The sequence below is a fragment of the Callithrix jacchus genome, chromosome 1 (assembly GCF_049354715.1).
Source record: "Callithrix jacchus isolate 240 chromosome 1, calJac240_pri, whole genome shotgun sequence".
In the NCBI taxonomy this organism is placed as follows: Eukaryota; Metazoa; Chordata; class Mammalia; order Primates; family Cebidae; genus Callithrix; species Callithrix jacchus.
The window spans coordinates 201118723-201140910 of NC_133502.1; the positions used below are offsets into that span (position 1 = coordinate 201118723).

The 22188-nt window shown below is 52.3% G+C and overlaps 1 protein-coding gene across 3 annotated transcripts; it reads right to left on the minus strand.

Annotated features, from left to right (window-relative positions):
* Positions 1-1716: 1716 nt before the first annotated feature.
* On the minus strand, positions 1717-21277 carry PES1 (pescadillo ribosomal biogenesis factor 1). Of its 3 annotated transcripts, none has more exons than XM_078338178.1 (15): positions 21183-21277; positions 17536-17615; positions 16305-16458; positions 12650-12759; positions 9614-9785; positions 9436-9525; positions 6480-6596; positions 6294-6368; positions 6052-6141; positions 5613-5743; positions 5096-5221; positions 4797-4981; positions 4184-4350; positions 3872-4030; positions 1717-2216 (listed from the first exon to the last, which is right to left on the minus strand). In XM_078338178.1, exons 1-15 carry the CDS (start codon positions 21204-21206, stop codon positions 2133-2135), a joined length of 1764 nt encoding a protein of 587 aa, XP_078194304.1. In that variant the 5' UTR covers positions 21207-21277; the 3' UTR covers positions 1717-2132. The 3 variants fall into 3 exon arrangements, with proteins under 3 accessions (XP_078194304.1, XP_002743726.3, XP_078194307.1); XM_002743680.6 differs by having other exon boundaries at positions 3872-4033; XM_078338181.1 differs by lacking the exon at positions 17536-17615 and having other exon boundaries at positions 3872-4033.
* Between the last annotated feature and the right edge of the window lie 911 nt (positions 21278-22188).

Below are 22188 nucleotides of genomic sequence, written 5' to 3' on the forward strand. Positions count from 1 at the left end.
GAGGGCTGACTAGGGCCATCAGGAGGCAGGTGTCCCATCCAGGCCCTGTCTCATTTTCCAAGCCTGGGCTTTCCTTCTTCACCCCAGAGGAGCAAGACCATGGATGAAGACCAGTGCCTGCCAGGGGCCAGGAATCCTCAGCGCCAGCTGTGGGCAGTAAGGAACCAGCTGGCCACAGTGGGGCCTAGGACGCGTCAGAGCCCTGCTGCCCCCGCCATTACTGGGCGATTCTGGAATGGGGAAAATTCCACATCAGCATGGCTGCCAGGGATTTTTCCGTATCTGATGGGCCTGCACCCCAGCCTCATAGCTCTGGGTGCACAGGCCCCCAGACAGGCCTGAGTTGTCCCCTGGGGCTGCAGGCTCTGGCTCCAGAGGTCCTGACCCTCTGTTCCTGCCTGTAGAGGCAACCCTGCTCCCTCCCATCGTGGTGTGCATGACAGAGTGGGAATGGCACACAGCCCTCTCCTCCCACCCACAGCCAGGCCCAGGTGAGGGGAGGGGGCTGGGTTTTCTGCTACTCAGGCTGGAGCCTGCCCAAGCTCGTCTTCCCCCTGCACAGGTTGGACCTATAGCCACTGCCAAAAAAACATTCTCTGCCCACAGTTAGCAAATAGTGAGAGACAGAGGGCAAGGTGCGTAGATTCAGAGAAGGTAAAGCCATTCCAAACCCACACTCCCTCAGCCTGGTCCCACCCCCCAGGGGTACCTTGGGGAGTCTGTCCTGGGAGGGGCTCAGAGTGACGACCAAGAGCCCCAGGTTGTGGTCCTGGTTCAGTCATGATGCACTGGCAGTTCCAGGTTAGGGCATGTTCCCCTGGGCATCAGCAGGGGCACTGTCAAGGTCAGAGAGGAAGCTGTCAGGTAGGCCTCACACATCACAAGCGGAGCTGCTGGTGAAGCCTACGCTGGGAGGTACTCAGCAGTTCTGCCAGCGGGTCCACAAGGCAAGCTGAGGGCAAGACCTCACCACAGGCCCACAGATCCCTCAGGCTCTGGCTTTTTTACCTCTGGGCCGACTCCAGCAGGAAGTGATGAAGTTTACCAAGTACTCACTACACACCTGACATAACTGAGTCTATAAAGTCTGAGCCTATACAGTTTTCACAGATCTCTCAACACATCCCTCTGAAAGACCAGAATTCTTTTTTTTTTTTTTTTTGAGTCACTCTTGTTGCCCAGGCTGGAGTGCAATGGCATGATCTCAGCTCACAGCAATCTCCGCCTCCTGGGTTCAAGCAGTTCTGCCTCAGCCTCTCAAGTAGCTGGGATGACAAGCATGCACCACCACACCTGGCCAATTTTGTATTTTTAGTAGAGCCAGGGTTTCATCATGTTGGCCAGGCTGGTCTCGAACTCCAGACCTCAGGTGATCCACCCACCTCAGCCTCCCAAAGTGTTGAGATTACAGGTGTGAGCCACCGAGCCCAGCGCAAGGACCAGAATTTCTACTGGGAACTGACATGTGGGGAAGCAGGTGCAGAGGGAAAGTGCCTGAGTTAGAATATGAACCAAGGTCAGACAGGCTGTGGAGCCCAGGCCCAGAACCTCTGCGCCTACATTTGGGATCCCCTGGACCTGGAGGGGTCCCTGGACATCCAGAGAGCTCCAAGCCATGCCGAGGTCCATCTTGGTAAATAACCAGGTTGGCCCAGCCTGCAGCACAGAGCGCTAGGAGGACCTCCTCCAACCCCAGAAAGGCTCATGGACACAGAATACAATTGGCACAAAAGTCCAGTCATTTAATAACGAATGCTCCCACCACCCTCACCCCATCACAGCACCCTGAGAATCACGGGTCCAACTGTGCAGGAGGGGGCTGTGGAAAGCCAGGGTGAATAGGGGCAGCAGGTAAGAGGCTGAGTGGGCCCCTGCACCTCATGTCACTGGCTCCTGGGAGCACAGAATCAGGCTGGGCACAGAGGCCTCACTGCTCAGGCACCAGCAGGGCAGCTCCATCCCAGGGAGGGCCAGGGCTGCCCACTGGCCCAGCCAGAGAGCATGAGGGATCAGGGCTGGCTAGAGAAAGGAGAAGAGAAGTGACTCTGGTCCATCACACTGAGGTCCTCTTGCCTGCCTCTGCCAGGCTCAGCTGCCAGGAGCTGGCCTCAGCCGTGAGGGGCCTCCAGTGCTCACTCCGGCCTTGCCTTCTTGGCCTTCTTCTCAGACTTTACCGCCTGATCGTGGGCTTTCCGTTTCTCTGCCAGCTTGTTGGCCTGTGAGGGGGAAGGCGAAGGTCAGCCTGAGGTGTGTAGAGGGGAGGGTTGGGGGCACCAAACTCAAGGCTATCCCTTAAAAGCAGAGCTTCCAGAAAAGGTCACAGGCAAATTCCCATAGGAAAAAGATCTACTTGACCCACTTCACAGTGAGAAAACATGCCTTAGCCTTGCCTGGACATTATTTCATGGGCCCAGAAATCTCAAGACAAGAGAATCCTGAACTCCCAGAGCTGGAAGGAGCCTTGGCAACTGTTCCATTTCCCTACTCCACCTGGGAAAGCCAGATGCCACTGGAACCTTCAGCAGCTGGTGGAAAGGGGTACAACAGGAAGACCCTTCTTTCTGGGGTCACCTGACATCGTTTTAATTTTTTTAAAGAGACAGGGTCTTCCTCTGTTGCCCAGGCTGGAGCACGGAGGCACGATCATAGCTCTCTGCAGCCTCAAACTAGTGGGCTCAAACCATCCTCCCACTTCAGCCTCTGGAGTAGTTGGGATTGACTACAGGTGTGCACCACCATGCCTAGCCCCCCCCTTTTTTTTTTTTGGTAGAGACAGGGTCTCAATATGTTGCCAAGGCTAGTCTTGAAGTCCTGGCCTCAAGTGATCCTCCTGTCTTAGTATCCCAAAGTGCTGGGATTTCAGGCGTGAGCCACCAAGCCCAGCCCCATTTGACAATAACTATTTCAAAACTGCAGCAATTATGCTTCTGTGAATTTAGCCTGCAGAATCATTCAGAGATGGGCAGGAACATGCTCGGGGATGTTATCTGAGAATGACTAAAACTGGAGAACAATCTAATCCCATCACAGGGGACAGACTAGGTATTGGATGAGAAGTCTGTATGACGGTTAAATGAAAAGTACACCTCAGGCCGGGTACGGTGGCTCACACCCCTAAGCCCAACACTTTAGGAGGCTGAGGTGGGTGGATCACTTGAGGTCAGGAGTCTGAGACCAGTCTGGCCAAGATGGTGAAACCCCATCTCTACTAAAAATACTGCAATCAGCCAGCTGTGGGTGGCACACACCTATAATCCCAGCTACTTGGGAGGCTAAGGCAGGAGAATTGCTTGAACCCGAGAGGCAGAGGTTGCAGTGAGCAGAGACTGCGACAATACACTACAGCCTGGATGACAAAGGAAGACTCTGTCTCAAAAAACAAATTATACCTCAAAATAGTCTCTAGCACGACCTCCCAAACATGGGTTATTACATGCACAAGAGAAACCTGGAGGCTGTAAGTAGCTGCAGGCTGCTCTACTCCGAGGGCAGGGCTGTGAGCCGCTCTGCACCACTCCTCGCAGGGTTCTGCGGTGCGGGAGTTTGTCTTTTTAATGAGCATATATGGCTTTATGAACAAGAAAAAGCAAAAGAGAGAGAAGCTTAACAAAAGCTCCCCCCCGCCGCCCCGCATAGTCCTTGAGTCCGCTGGGAAGGCCCCTGTTGGCAGAGCCCAGCAGACTCAGGAAAGCCTGCGAGGAGCTGGCAGTACCAAGACACCCTCACTGGCCTGGGTCAGGGGCCCAAGGCTGGGCTGGGCCAGGCAGGCAACCTCAGGAAAAGGCTGGGAGAGCCCCAGGCTCCCTAAGTTCACCTGTGCAGCTGGGTCCGGTGGCCACACCTAGGTCTCAGGCAGGTGGCAGGAACTCACCTCCCGGATTTTTCGCCTCTTGCCAAACATGATCTTCTGGTACAGGTACTTCTCCCGCTTCTTCATCATCATGATGGCCAAGCGCTTGGCCTCGCTCTCTTCCTCCTGGGCCAGCCGCTGCTTATCCTCCAGTTTCAAGGTGCCTGCCATCACCCTGGGCTTCTGGGGACACAAGGAGGGTGCTTGGGAGGGCAGGCCGTCTCCCCGGCCCCTGCTGACCTCAACAGTCCTCCAGCTCCTGCCCTTCTAGGCCAGGACAGACACCAAGCGGGGCTGCTTCCCAGGCTGAGCCCCCAGGGCAGCTCGCCCTACCTTCCCCTCCATCCTCTGCTCCTCCAGGGCTGCCAGCCGGGCCTCCTCCTCCTTTTCTGAACCAGCCTCTGCATCTTCCTCTTCTTCCTCATTTTCTCCCACTTCATCACCATCACCTTCGTTGTCATCCTCCTCTTCCTCCTCTTGTTCTGACTCATTCAGGTTTCCTAGGGACAGCCAATGACCTCTGAATGCCCTGGGAACCTGCAGTCTCCCTGGCAGGGTGACAACAGGCCCAGACCCCATCCTCTCTGACCCTGCCGCCTTCAGCCATGGGCAGTTCAGGGCTGTCCCAACTGTGGCCCTCTCTGGCACCTCCCCACAGCCCAGCTGCCATCAGAGGAAATTCCAAGGCCCCCAATCCTGAAGTCTGTTGCGTCCAATGTGAACTCCGATGACAACTCAGTATGTTCTTCTGCTGAGTTATCCTGAACGTCAAATAACAGCTGACTGCAGGAGGCAGATGTCCCTTCTCCTAAGCCTTCCTCCACAGGTGGCTTCTAACGGCTTTCAGCTCCTATTGCCTGTTCCCTGAAGCTTTCTACCTTGGCAGCCATGGCAAACAGCCAGCTTGGGCCCCGGGGCCAAGGCCAGCCAGTCCCATCCTGCTCACCTGGGTCTTCTCCCCGCTGCAGAGCCAGCAGCTTCAGCTTCTCAGGTGGGACATAATCTCCTTCCTTCTCAGTCACAAAGGGTGAAAGGTGTGGGGGGAGCTGCACCCCAGGGAAGTACTCTGCCACGGGGAGGAGGAGCCTAGCGTTCACTGAGTCAAACACCCACTGGGGCTGCACGTAGCACCTGATACAGAGTGGCAGGCAAAAATGAGTCACGGAGGGCACCCAAGGTGCCATTGCATCACAGAGCCCTTGAGATAGACACGCAGAAATCCAGATGAGGAGCCTGGGGGCTTACCTGCCTATGACAGGGGTCTGCTGCCCAGGCCGGTCGACAATCTGGTGGGTGATGCGGGAGTCCGTGACATCGTAGGTGGCCCCAATGCACAAAGACTTGTCCCAGGACACTTCCCCCCCAAAACTCCTGCAGGGACAGGGAAAGCCACGTGGATACGAAGACATGAGCTGCCTGTCCTGGGACTTGGCTCCCTGGAACCTGCTGGCTGCCCAGCCCATAAACTCAGCCTCTTAGGACACAGTTGACCCCTCCTCATCCCAGGACCCTCCAGTCCTGGCTCAGCAGAGATCTGCTCACTGCCCATCCTTCTGTGCTAAGCTGGTAATAAAATGACAGCAGTCCCTCCCTGTGCTGAGTGCTTCCTACATGCTCAGTGCAGTGCCAAGCACTTTCCAAACACAGTTTCATAAGAAGTGCAAGCTGACGCCATCCCGATGTTACCGATGGGCACCAGGGCAGGACCCAGACCAGAGCATGGCTGAACCAACGCTGTCAGCAGGCCCTTGAGCCTCCCTACCTGATGATGAAGGCCAGGGCCTCGCGGGGCACCTCTCGGTTCAGGAAGAACTTCAGGCCCTCAAAAAGCTTCTTGTGCTTCTCCTGCGCCTCCAGCTCCTTCCTGCGGTCTTCCTCTTGTGCCGACATCTCCTGGTGAGAAAGGCACCAGGCTTCGAACCACCAGGGCTGCCCCACCCTGACGGCAGGGCCAGGGCTGGAGGTCATGCCTGCTCCAGCTTCCTTCTAGATCCTGGATCCTGCCTTGAAAGGAAACTCCAAGGCCCCACTCCCGAGCTCTGTTGCTTCCTATGTAAACTCTCATGACAATTCAGTCCATTCTGCTCAGTTGCTTTGAATGTCAAACAACACCTGATTATAGGATGCAAATGTCCCTAAGCTGGAAACCCCCAACATATGACTCCTCCCAGCCCCCCACCAGAAGGCAGTGAAGTGCTCACCCCATCAGCAGGAAACTCATCCACCTCGGCCTCCTCTTCCATGGCAGGCACCACCACGCGAGCCAGGCTGGCACTGAGGGCCGCCAGTTTCTACAGGAGACAAGGGGACTGCAGGCGGCTGCTTGCAGTAGGGGACCCTGTGTGGGCATGTGGCCAGGTTGGGGAGGGGCAGCAGTGACAGTCCTGGACATCAGCGGGTGTGGGTTCCAAGGGCAGGCTGACGCTCCTGGAGTCTTTCTCACCTCCATAGAGCTCTCAGAGTCCAGCGCGTAGGTGTCCTCACTGGCCTTCACCTCTGCTTGGGCCTGTCCCTCGAGCTAGTAGGTAAGGGGAAGGTCAGGGGTTAAAGGACAGCCACAGCCCCTCGCCTCCAATGTGGACAGAGAAGGGCTGCACTGCGAGCAGAAGGCACTGGGCTGGGGTCCTACCTTTGGGGGGTAGTGGAGGTTGAGCGACTGGTAGAGGCGGAAGTTGACGAAGCCCAGCAGGGTGGTGTAGAACTCAGTGAAGGTGGCCATGACCCTGTAGTCCACGTCTGTTGGGTGCTGGCAAATACAGAGGTGCCTCAGCAGTGTGGGTGCAAGGATGGGGGCAAAGGAGGAACAGACAACCCACAGAGCAGAGGGCGTCTGACAGACCCGAGGACCCCAAGCTCCTCAAGAAGGCTGCCCTCAGGGTGCTGCCCTAGGGAAGGGATGGCATGGATGTTCCCACCCAGGGGTGTTCCAGACACAAGTGAGGCTCTAGATGGAGTCCCAAGGGTTAGAGTCATCCTGGAAGTCAGTGCCAGACCCCCACAGAAGAGTGGGAAAAGGGATCCCGGTCCCTGCTACTCCCAGGACTGGCTGGTCTTCCCCTCCCTGCGCCAGCTCTCCCACTTCCTTCAGTTCTAGCTCAGACTTGGAGAGGCCCCTTTCCCTGACCTGTGGAAAGAGACTTTCTGCATCACCTAGCCCACAGTCTTTGCTGCCTGTCTGCTCCTGGGCTAGCCTGTGAGTGCCAGGAGGGCAGCGCTCCCAACACCATCCTTAGCCCAGGGGAGGGGATGGCAAAACCTTGGGTGACTAAGGTGACTTGGGAAGGCCTGGCCCAGTGGGGGCAATGGATGCACAGGGGTCAGGTCATCCACCGAGTCCTGCCTCTGAGCCTCAGGACAGACACTCAGAACTGAGTGAACCCACCTCGGGCATGACTCGAAGGTCCAGGGTAGGCTGGCAGCTGGCCTGGCTTGGCCCCCAGGGAGCTCTTGGGAAACAGCCAGCAGATAAACTACTTACTGCTCAGAGTGAAGGCACAGACCTGCCCTCACCAGCTGGCAGGGGACATGGAAGGGTCATCTTTGCCCTGGAGCAATTAATAGGGCAAAACAAGGCAAAGAACTGAGGCCCAGACAGATGTACCGCAACTCTTGAGCGGTTCTCCCCACAAAACCATGGAGGCTGAGCCGGCCCAACTGGCCCCCCACTAAAACCAGGAGGCTGAGCCGGCCCAACTGGCCCCCCACTAAAACCAGGAGGCTGAGCCGGCCCAACTGGTCCCCCACTAAAACCAGGAGGCTGAGCCAGCCCAACTGGCCCCCCACTAAAACCAGGAGGCTGAGCCAGCCCAACTGGCCCCCCACTAAAACCATGGAGCCTGGGCCAGCCCAACTGGCCCCCAGGACATGGCAGGATGTTCTGAGCAATGTGAAAATCAGTAGTGATCACCACGGGTGCTGGCTGTGTCCTTGACTCTCAGCTGTTCCACTATTCTCCTGCCAGGCAGTGACCTGTGCTGTGGGAGCTCAGGGCCAAGAGAAGCCCTTCCTGTCCCCCCACTCACACCTCCAGCCTTCCATGAGAGTCTATGAGGGCCTCTGATGGGCACATCTAGGGACTAACCCCATTTCCCACAACCCAGCACTGGGCAGGGAGACCCCACCCCTATAAGCACACTGAGTTCCACAGCTATGAGCCCAACCCTGGCTGCTCACAGGAGGGGCACACTGGGCTCTGCTACAACCTAGTGCCAATCCTACCCCTCTGCTGACAGGAAGCATCGGAGGTGAGCTGGCCAGGGAGGAAAGGGAATGGATGGCCGGCTCCCTTCCCCCAGGGCCAGCTGTGTGGAGGCCAGCCCACCACAGGGCCCTATTCACCATCGGCGAGGACACACAAAGACCAGTCTGAGCAGCATGGGGGCAGGAGGACATCAGAGAGAAGGGCCAAGAGGAAGGCAGGAAGGAAGGAGGACAGGAGGGCTAGGGAGGGGAGGAAGGACCGACCACCCACGCCTGTCCCAGGGGAGTGGGAACAGGGACTGCTGAGAGCCAAGCCCGCCTCTCACCCACAAACAGGCCACAGCCTCACCACCAGGCAGCCAGTAAGGGTAGGTTTCAGCCCTCGAAACCCCACCCACAAGGGATAGTGAGGAACAGCCCAGGGCGCTTAGAGCCCCAGCTCCTCCTGGAGCCCCTGATAATCTGGGCAGCAGAGCCACTGTGCCAGCCGGATCAGCTGCTCTCCACTGAAGGCACCAGTTCCCACTTGATGATCAAGAAAGGTGGGCTAAACACAGGCCACCCTGGGCTAGAACACAGGGAGGCAGGAGAGCCTGCCTCTACCACCTGGGGGCACTAGAAGCCAATGATGCCTCCAGGAGGGGGCAAAACCAGAGTTTCTCTTAGCGGATCCCTGCCAACAATGCCCAGGATTTCAAAGAGATAAGAAGGCCAGGCTCTGTGGCCCACACCTATAACCCTAGCACTTTGGGAGGCTGAGATGGGAGGACAGCCTGAGCTCCGGAGACCAGTCTGGGCAATGTAGTGAGACACTATCTCTATTTTAAAAGAAAAAGAAAACAAGAAGTAGTGCTGCACACTAAGTGCTTCTCCTGTGCTCACTGTCCCCCTCCCCCCAGTCCTCTAGTCCCGTGGGGCAGACAGGCGGGGAGCGGGAGGCAGAGGCAAGGCCACTTGGCCAAGGTCTGGCAGCTACTGGCAGCAATGCAGGGATGAGGACACCAGTAGGTACGAGGGCAGGGCTCTGTCACTGTTCCCATGGTGGCACCAGATGTGCTGGGTGCTCTCGCTGTTCACTGGGCCCCTAGAAGGCCAAGCCACAGGCATTGTTAAGGGCATAAACACTTAACTGAGGCACAGAGAGGTGAAAGGAACACATCCAAACGCACACAGCTGGCAGGTGGTGCCACGGAGCTGGCTCAGGCTCCCACTCTCAAAGAAGAAACCGTCCGTGGAACATTCCTGGCCCTGTTCTGCCCACCTTCATCAGCAGTTGGGAACCCGGTACTTGCTAGACTCTGCAGACACCAAAATCCCCCTTCCTCCACACCCGTATCTGTGTAGGAGGCACCATGAGCCCCTCCCCTCCCCACAGGCACACTCACGTCATGGGAGAAGGCATAGGGAGTGATCCACACGATGGGCTGCCCCAGCACCTCGGCCTGGTAGTAAATGCCTTTGATGGACAGGAAGACCTGGGGGAGGGGAGTAGACAGCCGGGTGAGGACCACAGGTGGCAGGAGGGGGCGGGGTGGGGTGCCTGCCAGGTGGTCCCAGGCTCACCTTGCGCAGGGCACGGGAGGCAATGATGTAGTGCATGAACTCCACGGTGAGCCGGCGGCACAGCTGAATGGTCTGCACGTGACACTTGCCAGTCCGTGGGAAGGTGGAAAAGAGGAAGCACATGGAGAGGGCGTCGTCCAGGTCGCGCAGGGCATCAATGAATGTGGGGTACCTGTGTGGCCAGTCGGGCAGCACATGGGGCTCATTCGGCCTGGGTGCCAAGGGGGCCCCTGACCTTCTCCCACCCCGGATGCCCCATTGTTCAAGCCAGGCCTTGTCACGGCCACCTCCCGACCTGGCAGGAGCAGCTTCCCCACAGCTGACCACAGCACCTGGGAGGAGCCACTTAACTGGGACGTGGCCACTTGGCTCTGAGGACCAGAGAAGTCCTGATGCGGGTCCTCAAGACACTCACTGCTCACCAAAGACCCAGGCTTGACCCATGTACGTATTTTGTGGTGCATGAAGGGGAGATGGAGTCAGGGGCGCTCTGACTCTTCAGAGGTGGAACCTTGCCAGGTGCGGTGGCTCACACCTGTAAATCCCAGTTCATAGGGAAACAGAGGTGGAAGGATAGCTTGAGCCCAGGAGTTCAAGACCCGCCTGGACAATATAGCAAGACCCCATTCTCCACAAAAAGCGGGGGTGGGGGCGGAAGACAACAACAAAAATAAGCTAACTCCCCTCGAAGGTGGAATCTTTAGTGCACAGAAACTCTATCAGGAGGTCCAAGATGGGAAACTGGGAAGCTGCCCTAGCGGAGCAGGGTGGGGTGGAAGCTGCTTCCCCTCAACAGCACTTGTGTGGTCTGGCCCCAGGTCGCCAGTGTGGGTTATGTCTTCCATGTCTCTCATCCCTTGGACCTCTGTCTAGTTGGCAGAACCAATGAGACCCAGGGAATTGGGTCCAGGAAGAGCCAGAGCAGAACGTGTTTTGAGGAATCCTATGGTAAATGATGAAGCCAACAAGGAGGAGCCACCCTGGGCAGGACCCACCACTGTGTGGCTGCCCTGCTGCGGTACAGAGGCATGGGTCACAGAGAAGACACGGAACCACAAGTAACGACACCCAGATTCCAGTCCCGTTCTGAGCAGTGACCTAGACTGCTCATTTACAACTGGGCTCTTGCAGCTCCCTAGAAAGGCCTTGGGCACAAGTGGACAACAGAGCTTCAAGCCTCTCCCCCGCAGCCAGAGCAGCTGCCAGAGGTACTGGCATCCAAACTGCCTTCCAGGAAGCTACCTTTTTAAAAATCATTTTTGTTACTTTTTCTATTTTCTTTTTTCCAAACATCCAGTCTTCAAGGAGAAACAGCTTCCTTTTGAAGAATAGGTTCTGGGTGGGGTGGGGGAGGCAGCGGGGGTAAAAAATAAAAGGGTTCTGCTATTTCAAAAAGGACTCCAAAATTCATGAGACCAGACACCGCCAAGGTCCTTCCAGCCCCAGATGGCCTCACTCACTGCTACAAGTCAAGAGAAGTCTGCCAGGTCTTCAAACCCATGCCAAGATGGAAGAGAGGCCTGCACCGACCTCTCACGCAGCAGCAGGACGGCTGTCTGGCTTCTGAGTGCGGAGGTGGCAGCCTCCATTGGCCTCCTCTGGTGCCTTGTAGTTCCCTAACTCCACGTCACAGACAAAATCAAGAACCCAGGCTTTCTGTAGAAACAGCACCAGCATTTCTGGGCCAACTGTTTTTCCTTTTTTTTTTTTTTTTTTCTCTCCCTTTTCTTGTTTTCATGCTTACCTACAACAGGAAAACTGTTTTTCTTTCTTAAGCTCTGGCCCTAGCTCAGAAGCTGGGGATGGCGTGCAATGAGATCACCATACTTGGGGTGTGTATAAATCCAGGCACCTGCTTTTTGTGTGTGGCTTGTTTTCATTTATTTCACCTAACACTGTGTGTCACAGGCAGGACAGCGACTACCATCATCTCTGACGGAGATGGGGACCTGCTTGGGGTAGGAAATATCCTCTGGCCACTCAGCTCATGTGCCACACAGCTGCAGTGGGTGCACCAGCTGTCTAGCTCCTAGGCCAGGGCTCTTCCTGTGACAGCCCACAGCCAGGCTGAATGAAGCCAACCCCAGCCATTCTAGAGCTGAATGTTCCTGGGCCAGCAGCCCAGGGCTTCTGAACTTTACCGCTGCTGACATTTGGGGTCAGACTGTTCGATGTCGTGGGAAACTACTGGAGGGTATTTAGCAGCAGCACTGGTCAGTCTCCACTAGACACCAATAGCACGTCCATCCATGTTGTGAGAACCAACAGTCTCCAGGCATTGCCAAATATCCACTGGAGAAGCAAGATCACTGCTGATTAAAAACTGCTGATTTAGGCCGGGCTTGGTGGCTCACACCTGTAATCCCAGCACTTTGGGAGGCTTAAGTGGGTAGACCACGTGAGGTCAGCCTAGCCAACATAGCAAAACCCTGTCTCTACTAAAAATACAAAAATTAGCTAGGCTTGGTGGTGGTTAATTCCAGCTACTCAGGAGGCTGAGGCAGGCGAATTGTTTGAACCTGGGAGGTGGAAGTTGCAGTGAGCCAAGATCCCATCACTGAACTCCAAGATGCACGACAGAGCAAGACACTTTCTCAAAAAAAAAAAAGAAAGAAAAGAAAAAAAATTGCTGATTTAGCCAGTGAATGAGGGGGACATCTGAGAAGACCAGGCAAGGAACAGTTCAGGCCAGAGGTGTCTCGCCATGCCTCCCGGGTCTTACCAGGTACCCAATGTGCAGCCACGGGGCCCTGGGACTCTCCCACCACAGGGCCTTTGCATTTGCCATGGCCTCTGCCAGGATTGTGCTTCCGCTGGCTCAAATGTCTCCCCTCAGAGACCCCTGTGACAAGCCTGTAACTACAGACCTTATAATCATTCTAGTAATTGGTTAGCTTTGTTTCTGGTCTGTGTCCTTCAAAAAGATGCAAGCTCTTTGAGCAGGGTCTTGGTCCTGTTCCCTACAGTATCGCTCTGCTAGGGCAGAGACCAGCATTTAGTGAAGACACAGCAGCGTTCTGAGGAGAGCCCGCTTACCGTTCCTTGATGATGTGGTCAAGTTTGTAGTTGGGCTTATTGTCCTTTAGACGCTCTACGGTGTTCCACTCGCTCTTCCCATAGGCCTTCCGGAGCTTCCGGACGAACACCTGGAAGGAAATAAAAGACCGCCGACGCTGAGGCTCAGGGCTCCTGGACAACTTCCGGGGAAGACAGAAACACAGGGCAGAAGGATCGTCTCTTGACGATGCACAGGTGTCCCAACTCCACACATTTACATGGGAGGATGGCACAGCAAAGCAGCTCTATTTCTCAACTGAGAACAGAAGCCAAGGGACCTGCCATGGACAGGATGAGAAGGGCTAGTCCCCGTTCCCAGCATCAGACTATGTGGACATGAAACATGCTACGGGTCTGTGTGTGGCACTGAGCCACCCAGAAAAATGCAACTGAGGCCTGTTTTGGGGCCAGGTCCTCCAAACTAACTGGCCTCTTCCCTCCAAGTACTTCCTTTGAGGCTCAGCCTGCAGTGCCCAAGGCTCAAAGCCTGCCTCTGCTGGGATTATAAGCAGCAGCTCTGCCACAGCCACCTCCTACTACAGGACCACGTTCAACCCCGTGAGCTTATGAGCTGCAAAACTCAGCAGCAAACCAGGTCCAGCCTCAGCTGCTGCCCAGTCCTCTCCACTCCTCCCAGCCAAGGGTCCACAGTCAAAGGCTTCAGGAGCAGCAGTCTACTTTCAGTTCCTTGCATTTGGTAGAAATAGGTTGCTGGCCGGGCACAGTGGCTCACACCTGTAATCCCAGCACTTTCGGAGGATCACCTGAGGTCATAAGGTCGACACCAGCCAAGCCAACATGGTGAAACCCCGTCCTTACTAAAAAAAATTAAAAAATTTGCTAGGAGTGGTGGTGGGTGCCTATAATCCCAGCTACTTGGGAGGCTGAGACAGGATAATCTCATGAACTCGGGAGGCAGAGGCTACAGTCAACTGAGCGTGGGTTTGGCCCTGGCTCGCTATTGCTCTCCAGTCTGGGCAACAAGGGTGAAACTGTCTCAAAAATAAACAAACAAACAAATAAATAAATAAATAGGTTTCTGCTCTCCCTATGGTAATTGAGTAGTTAATGATTTCCATTTGTGGAATGAAAAGCTTGTTGTGCAGCCATAAAAAAAAAAAAACTGAGATCATGTCCTTTGCAGGGACATGGATGGAGCTGGAGGCCATTATCCTTAGCAAATGCACACAGGGACAGAAAACCAAATATCGCATGTTTTCACTTATAAGTGGGAGCTAAATGATGAGAACACATCGACACAAAGAGGAGAACAAACACTGGGGCCTATTGGAGGATGGAGGATGGAGGGTGGGAGGAGGGAGAGGATCAGGAAAAATAACTAATAGATATTGGGCTTAACATTGGGTGATGAAATAATCTGTGCAACGAACCCCTAAGACCCAAGGTTACTATGTAACAAACCTGTATATGTACCACTGAACTTAAAAGTTGAAAAAAAAAAAAAAAAAGGCCTGGCACGGTGGCTCAGGCCTGTAATCTCAGCATTTTGGGAAGCTGAGGTAGGTGGATCACAAGGTCAGGAGTTCAGACCAACCTGGCCAAAATGGTGAAACTCTGTCTCTGCTAAAAATACAAAAAACTAGCCAGGCGGGACACCTGTAACCCCAGCTACTCAGGAGGCTGAGGCAGAGAACTGCTTAAACCCAAGAGGTGGAGGCTGCAGTGAGCTGAGATGGCACCACTGCACTCCAGCCTGGGCAACAGTGAGACTCTGTCTCAAAAACCAACAACAAAACTCTATCTCAAAAAAAAAAAAAAAAAGAAAGAAAGAAAGAAAGAAAACATTTCCTTAATATATGAGCTGCAGAATGGGTGCTGTAGTGCAGGCACGTAAACATTAATCTCCTTGTACATCACAGCTCTTGGGTGACCAGGTACATTTTCAATGAGCTGTAATGTTTTGAAAGTAATCTTTATTTCTGAGCAGCAAGTCTCAACAGTAGGCTTAAAATATTCAGTAAACCACAGGTTCACACCTGTAATCCCAGCGCTTTGGGAGGCAGAGGCAGGCGGATCACCTGAGGTCAGAAGTTCGAGATCAGCCTGACCAACATGGAAAAACCCCCTCTCTACTAAAAATACAAAATTAGCTGGGTGTGGTGGTGCATGCTTGTAATCGTAGCTACTTGGGAGGCTGAGGCAGTAGAAATGCCTGCACCCAGGAGGTGGAGACTGCAGTGAGCTGAGATTGTGCCATTGTGCTCCAGCCTGGCCAAGAAGTGCTAGACTCTGTCTCAAAAAAAAAAAAAAATTCAGTAAACCATGATGTTAACAGATGTGCTGAAATCTAGGTTTCGCTGTTCCATTTACAGAACAGAGACAGAGTAGATCCAGCATTGTTCTTAAGAGCCCTGGGATTTTTGCCATAATTGAGTAAAGTTACCAGCTACATTAACCCCTAACAAGAGAGTCAGGCTGTTCTCTGAAGCTTTGAAGCCAGGCATTGACTTCTCCTCTCTAGTTATGAAAGTCCTAGATGGTATCTTCTTCCAACAGAAGACTATTTAACTACATTAAAATCCTTTTGGTTAGTGTTGCCACTTCGTCCATGATCTTAGCTGGATCTTCTGGATAACCTGCTGCTTCACCTTGCACTTTGACGTAATGGACACAGTTTCTTTCCTTAAACCTCATGAACCAACCTCTTCCAACTTCTGACTTTTCTTCTACAGCTTCCGCATCCCTCTCAGCCTCCCAAGAAATGAAGAGAGTTAGGGGCTTGCTCTGGATCAGACTTTGGCTTAAGGGAACGCTGTGGCTGGTTTGATCTTCCATCCAGATCTCCAAAACTTTCTCCATATGAGCAATAAGGCTGATTAGCTTTCTTAGGACTCGTGTATTCACTCGAGTAGCACTTTTAATTTCCTTGAAGAACTTTTCATTTGCTTTCACAGCTGGGCTACATTTTTGGTGCAAGAGGTCTGGCTTTTGGCCTGTCTTGGCTTTTGACATGCTTTCCTCATAAAGCTTAATGATTTCTAGCTTTTTATTTAAAAAGAGACAGGTGCAACTCTTCCTTTCACCTGGAAACTTAAGAGACCTGTGTCGGGTTATTAATTGGCCTAATTTCAATATTGTTGTGTCTCAGGGAATGGGGAGGCTCAAGGAGAGGCAGAGAGATGGGGGAACAGCCAGTCAGAACACACACAAACATCAAATGGTAGGCTGTCTTACATGGGTGTGGTTCACGGTGTCCCAAAACAATTTCAAGAGTAACATCAAAGACCGAGGAGAACGGATCACCCTCATGGATATCACAATAAAGAAAAATGTTGAAATATTGCAAGAGTTACTGAAATGTGACACAAAAACATGAAGGGAACACATGCAGCTGGAAAAACGGCACTGACGGGCTTGCTTGACACAGGGGTGCCACAAACCTTCAATCTGCAAAAACCAAAATATCTGCAAAACTCAGAGCAAAGCACAATAAAACGGAGTTTGCCTGTTTGTAATCTCGGGTCATCCTCATGACATCCCTTAAAGGTAGAATGACTTCCTCCTCTGTATAGGCTTACTCAGAGAGGACAGGCAATCTGCCCAAGGTCACAGTTAGTTAGCGGGTCACAGAGCTGCAATGAGGACCTGTCAGACCCTAGAGCCCAGGCCTCACCTTGTATTCCCGGAACTTGTTGACGATGGGTTCATGGAGGAGAAACCTGATGTCTTTGATAAGGTAAAAAGTTCGGGCCGCTGTAGAACCCTTGTTAACCTTCTTCTTGTGTTTGGGTTCGTGGGGATAAATGCCCTTCAGAATGCACAGCCGCCTGCAAGACAGAAGCCATATGTTATGTCAGTTATGTCAGTAAGGGTGGGGGACACTGGCCTCAGCTGGGCGTGGAAAACAACAAATGGGAACATGGGGTCTCTGTCCTTAGAGACCTCACATACTAGTCTGACAATCACAAATTCCCCAACCAAAACAAAAGGATGACTTGAGAGGCAAGCACCAGAAAAGAAACAAATGGGATATTGACAGGGATCAACAGGAAGGTACCCTTTTCTGCTGGGGGAGTTGAAAAAGGCCGTGCTGAGATAACAACATTTCAGCCATAAAGAAGAGGGAAGTATTTTAAGAAGAGAGACAAATTCCAGAGGGCTGGAAAGAGCTGGGTGTGTTTGAAGGAATAAAAGTGGGCCAAGTGGCCAGGCATGGTGGCTCATGCCTGTAATCCCAGCACTTTGGAAGGCTGAGGTGGGCAGATCACCTGAGGTCAGGAGTACAAGACCAGCCTGGCCAATGTGGTGAAACCCTATCTCTACTGAGAAAAAAATACAAAAAATTAGCCAGGCCTGGTAGCCAGCGCCTGTAATCCCAGCTACTTGGGAGGCTGAGGCAGAAGAATCGGTTGAACCTGGGAGGTGGAGGTTACAGTAAGCTGAGATCACCCTATTGCACTCCAGCCTGGGTAACAGAGTAAGACTCCACCTCAAAAAAAAAAAAAAAAAAAAAGTGGGCCAGGGGAGCTGTGGAGGCCAGGGATCAACAGATGGCAGGGCCCACAGGCCACAGTGAAGTCTGATTTTGACTCTATAAGGAATGAGAACCCCTAGCTGCAGGATCGGGGTCTCTTCTGCCAGAAGGGAGGGATGGATGGCATATGCCCAGCCCAGCCCAGCTGCCCATCCTGACGATCCAGTTCAGTTCTCCATTTCGCATTGGACCATACCTGGCAAACACAACTCACTAAAGCAAGGGCAGGTGAGAAAGAGAAGGAATACTGGAATTCCAGAATGGGAATGGCAACTAAGGTGAGACAGGGATACAGCTGAGTTTCTTCTGTACAATTGCACTGCCTGGGCTTCCCGAGATCCCTCTATATTCCCCTTCTCTCCAAGCTCACCTAAAGTCAGCCAGGCTCAGCTGGAGCTTCTTCCGGGCTTTGTTCCGGGTGATGTAGTTGGTGGCTGAGCCTCGTTCATACTTGGAGAGGAAAAAAACAATTCTCCATTAGCTGTGATTGCAGTGACTGACATCAAACTCTGGGCATGCCTAGTTCCAGAGGCAATTATCACTCTGGATAAGTGACTGAGATGAATCTGGGAGAGGAAATGCTGCAGGGAAGGAGCTGACCTGCCTGGATGAGCTCTCCTGTGTCGCACTTAGAGCTGTCAGAATAGGGAACACATACATTTGCATGATGTTGAGGACTGTGAGGCTGCTATGGATGGGCGCTGTGCCAAGTGCTTAGCACTAGCTCTAAATATTGGCCATTACAACCAGTGATTTCCACACCTTTCATTTAACCCCTGTAACCGTGTGATGTAGGTGCTGTCAGAACCCCCATTTCATATAGAAGAAAACAGACTCATAAAATAAACCTGTGCAACTCTTAAAAAGCACACAGCGTATTTTGTTTGTTTTCTTGGGGTTTTTGTTTTTTTTTTTTGGTGACGGAGTTTCATTCTTGTTGCCCAGGCTGGAGTGCAAAATGGGCTCACCAAAACCTCAGTCTCCCAGGTTCTAGTGATTCTCCTGCCTCAGCCTCCCAAGTAGCTGGGATTACAGGCATGCGCCACCACACCCGGCTAATTTCATATTTTTAGTAGAGATGGGGTTTCTCCATATTTTTCAGGCTGGTCTCGAACTCCCAACCTCAGGTGATCTGCCCTCCTTGGACTCCCAAAGTGCTGGGATTAGGGGCATGAGCACCTGGCCAAGCACACAGCTTTTTAAGAGTTGGGGCTGGGGCCAGGCGTGGTGAGTCACGCCTGTAATCCAAGCACTTTGGGGGCCAAGGTGGGCAGATCACCGGAGGTCGGGAGTTCAAGACCAGCCTGAGCAATATGGTGAAACCCCATCTAAAAAAAAAAAACAAACAAACAAAAAGAGCTGGGGCTGGTATTCAAACTCAGGTCTGAGTCCAGTGCCTGAGTGCCTAACAGCTAAGCTGGTGTTCCTGATCTTTTTCCTTCCTTTTCTTCATTATAACCTCTTCACCACCACCAGGAGACTTACTAGACACCCCCTTCCTCCCTCACCCATAACCCTTTCTTCCCCACAGCCCCAGAAAATGTTAATACCAGAGATATACTGCAGGTCTGTCTATGTAATATGGTCCGCGGCGGGGGCCACAACCATTGTAATATCTAAGATACTTCCCCTCAACCAATTTTGTTCCCTTGAAGGTGACATTACTCTGGCTGAAAAAGCATGTTCTAAGCCATACAGCTTCTCCCCTTCCTGTCCATTCATTCACTCATTCATTTAACAGGAAATAAAAGGTCCTCTATCATGTTCAAAGCACTAAGCTAGATGCTATGAAGGCAATAAAGACAAAACGCCTGGTCTCTACCTGCCCCCAAGCAGCGTGTTGTCTTGTGTAACCATCTGGATGCCTGTGGTGCTAAGATGCTGCCTCATACCCACATCTCCATATCCCTCACACCTCTGTATCCCTAGGCAGAGACGAGCAGTGTACTGCAACAAACACCTGCAGGCTAAGAAGCTTGTCCTTTCCAAACAAGATCTCTGGGCTAAGACAGCAGGGACCTCTTTGGCTAGGTTCAGCTCTAAAGAGACAAACCTGTTAGTCTCCTGGGGTTACGTTTACTAATAACATCATAGTCACGAAACATACACTTCATTCATTCTTTCCTTTAGACACTCGTTAATTGTTTGTTGGGTATCAGGCCCATGCTAAGTCCTGGAGAAATAAACATGAGTTTCAGGCTGCCTTAAGAAGTTGAGTTTTCAGCCGGGCACAAGCCTGTAATCCCAGCACTTTGGGAGGCCGAGGCGGGTGGATCACGAGGTCAAGATATCGAGACCATCCTGGTCAACATGGTGAAACCCCGTCTCTACTAAAGATACAAAAAAATTAGCTGGGCATGGTGGCGCATGCCTGTAATCCCAGCTACTCAGGAGGCTGAGGCAGGAGAATTGCCTGAACCCAGGAGGTGGAGATTGCAGTGAGCCGAGATCGCGCCATTGCACTCCAGCCTGGGTAACAAGAGCGAAACTCTGTCTCAAAAAAAAAAAAAAAGAAGTTGAGTTTTCATTTATAGTGTTTTCAATTGCCCTATGCTACAATTACCTCTGTCACCATGCTTATCCTTTTAAATGTTAAAGAAATAAACAGTTCTCAATGAGGTTATTTTACTCCCTGGGTATGTGCTGGGAGGAGGAGAATTCAGCAATGTTTGGAGACATTTTTGGTTGCTGGGTGCTACTGGCATCCAGTAGGTAGAGGATTAGGGATGGTGCCAAATATCCAACTACATACAGGACAATCCTTCCCACAACAAAGAATTATCTTTGTTGATTCTGGCTCTGAAACCCAGCTTTTAAAAATTGTAGGCCTGGCGCAGTGGCTCAGGCCTATAATCCTAGCACTTTCGGAGGATCACAAGGTCAATAGATGGAGACCAGCCTGACCAACATGGTGAAACCCTGTCTCTACTAAAAATACAAAAATTAGCTGGGCCTGTTAGTCCCAGCTACTGGGGAGGCTGAGCCAGTAGAATCAGTTGAACACAGGAGGCAGAGGCTGCTGTGTATTCTAGCCTGGTGATAGAGTGAGACTCCATCTCAAAAAAGAAAAAAAAATTGTAACGATTTTGTTACGTATCTACATTTGCAATTCAAGGGTAGGTTTTCTGTCTTAGCACCGGATACTCAATAGTTTGTTGGGTTAAAAACACTGGCAATAGAAATTTTCACTCTGAAAGAAGCACTTAAGCCAACTATATCTTCCTTATTTCCATTCCCTTCCCAGTCTTTCATGTCACTGAGCCGATTCTCCAGACATCCGTAAGAACTCACTGAAAAACTGTGATCGTGTTATTCTTCCTTTAGTTGATTCTTAGTGCACTTAGAATAAAATCCAAGCTCTACACTATTAGGACTGCACTTAGAATAAAATCCAAGCTTATAGGCCCTGCACGATACAATACTTATCCTACCCCAATCTTACCAGATGCCATTCTTTTCTTGGTTTACATCCGAATCATCCTGATGTCCTTCCAACCCCTCACGCACAGCAAGCCTTTCCTGCCTACAGGTCTTGGCACTTGGTTTCCCTGTCAGGCTCCCTCGCTAAGCACTCCCATGCCCCAGAACCCATCCAAGACGTTCTGATCTTTCCCATTTCAGCTGAAAAAGAGAACTTCCAAGACAACACTAACCAAATAATGTGACGGTGCAACAACGGTGAACGTTACATGTTTATCAGCCTTTTGGTAAACAGCCGTCCCACAGCTCGGCCTGCTTTAGGAATGAAACTACGCTTGTTAAGTTCAACTCTCTTTCACAGCTTGTTAAGTTCAACTCTCTTTCACAGTCCTCTCCACAGAAAGAACTCTACAGTTCGTTCTCGGATTTCACTAAACGAGTACTCCCATCCTTGCCCATCCTCGCAGCTGACTGCCGTCACGTTGATCCTGTCTTTCCAGTATCCACGAGAGGCGGAGCCCGGGAAAAGAGCCGACCCCCATGCTCCGCCGTCCCCGCAACCCCACACCTCGGGAATCCACCGTCTTTCCCACTCACCTTCTTCTTCTCAAGGCCTCCCATCTCTCCAAGTTGACTAGCAGACTAGGGCCGCGCGGACAGACAGCACCACTTCCTCCCGCACGTGCCCTGCCAAGGACCCCCCCGAACACGCCCCAACAATATCGGTTTGCGCGGGCTACCCAATGAGGTGCCTGTATGAGTCCAGGGAAAGATGGCGATTTTCTCCTCGAAACTTAAAACTATACACTGAAAAAAAACCCCTGAGACTACTCTTTCCATATCTTTTCCGCTTACAATGAGTTACAACCGATTTAAGTGTTAAAACAAACATGGATATACAGGCATTTATGTAATCTTCCTGATGACGGTCCTTGACTGTGAGTCTCGTTGCATGTTGGGACGGAGAGAGGCGGAAGGCTTAGAGGCAGCGCAGTGCCTTCTGGGATGCAGAGGGGCAATACACTCCGTGGTGCGTGATGGGATTGCGTTGTCAAGGTAACGGTTGCTAAGCGTCGTCAGAACTTGGCTTGCGCGGCTGAGAAGCGGCTCTCGCGGCGCGACACGAGGCTGCGCGTGGTTCCCCACCGCCTTCGGGTTCTCTTTAGTTGATTTGTTGTTATGCGGATAAAATAGATAAAATAGAAAAAAGAAAGACATTTTTCCTCGCGGAGGTATACAGACCCAAGAGGCCACTTCTATTTTCTGAACCTTAGTGGTGGACTCGTGGCTTGTTTAAAACGTACGTTCAAGGCCGGGCGCAGTGGCTCATGCCTGTAATCCTAGCACTTTGGGAGGCCCAAGCGGGCGGATCACCTGAAGTCAGGAGTTCGAGACCAACCTGGCCAACGTGACGAAACCCTGTCTCTACTAAAAATACAAAAATTAGTCGAGCATGGTGGCATCCACCTGTAAACTCAGCTACTCGAGAAGCTGAGGCAGGGGAACCGCTTGAACCCAGGAGGCGGAGGTTGCAGTGAGCCAAGAGTGTGCCACTGCATTCCAGCCTGGGCGACAGAGTGAGACTCCGTCTCAAAAAAATAAA